This window comes from Calidris pugnax, unplaced genomic scaffold (assembly GCF_001431845.1).
Source record: "Calidris pugnax isolate Ruff unplaced genomic scaffold, ASM143184v1 scaffold8, whole genome shotgun sequence".
Classification (NCBI taxonomy): domain Eukaryota; kingdom Metazoa; phylum Chordata; class Aves; order Charadriiformes; family Scolopacidae; genus Calidris; species Calidris pugnax.
The window spans coordinates 14,396,051-14,396,673 of NW_015090830.1; the positions used below are offsets into that span (position 1 = coordinate 14,396,051).

Consider the following 623-nt stretch of genomic DNA (forward strand, 5'->3'; position numbering starts at 1 on the left):
CCTTGTCCTTGACGGCGTCCTTCTTCTTGAAGCGGCGGCGGCGGCGGAGGAAGCTGCCGTTCTCGAACATGTTGTAGGAGTCGGGGTCGAGGGTCCAGTAGCTGCCCTTGCCGGGCTTCTTGTCGTCGCGGGGCACCTTGACGAAGCACTCGTTGAGGGAGAGGTTGTGGCGGATGCTGTTCTGCCAGCCTTGCTTGTTGTCCCGGTAGAAAGGGAACCGCTCCATGATGTACTGGTAGATCCCGTTCAAGGTGATCTTCTTATCGGGCGCGTTCTGGATGGCCATGGTGATGAGGGCGATGTAGCTGAAGGGCGGCTTCACCATATCCTTGGGCTGCGGCGGCGGCGTGTAGGGCCCGTAGGCGCGGGCCATGCCGGCCGGGTACTGCTCGTGGGCCGGGTGGGAGTACATGCTCATCGGGGCCGGCATGGCCGTATAGCCCCCGCCGGCCGCCGCCGCGGCGGCTCGGTAGTAGCTCTGCTCTCCGCCGAGGTACGGCACCACTCCCAGGGAGTTGGGACTGGACACGGAGTAGCGAGCCTGCATGTCCTCCCGTCAGCTTTCCCCCACCCTCCCCGCCGGACCAAACAGCGCGTCCCTTCCCCCTCCACCCCTCCGCCGC

General features: G+C 65.7%; 1 protein-coding gene across 1 annotated transcript in view; it reads right to left on the bottom strand.

Moving 5' to 3' along the window:
• The window catches only part of FOXC1 (forkhead box C1), a 6,171-nt gene extending 5,586 nt beyond the window's left edge, over positions 1-585 (bottom strand). The window contains exon 1 of the mRNA XM_014940768.1: positions 3-585. Within this exon, the coding sequence (XP_014796254.1) occupies positions 3-547 (545 nt within the window). The 5' untranslated portion in view covers positions 548-585. The remainder of the gene's footprint in view (positions 1-2) is intronic.
• Between the last annotated feature and the right edge of the window lie 38 nt (positions 586-623).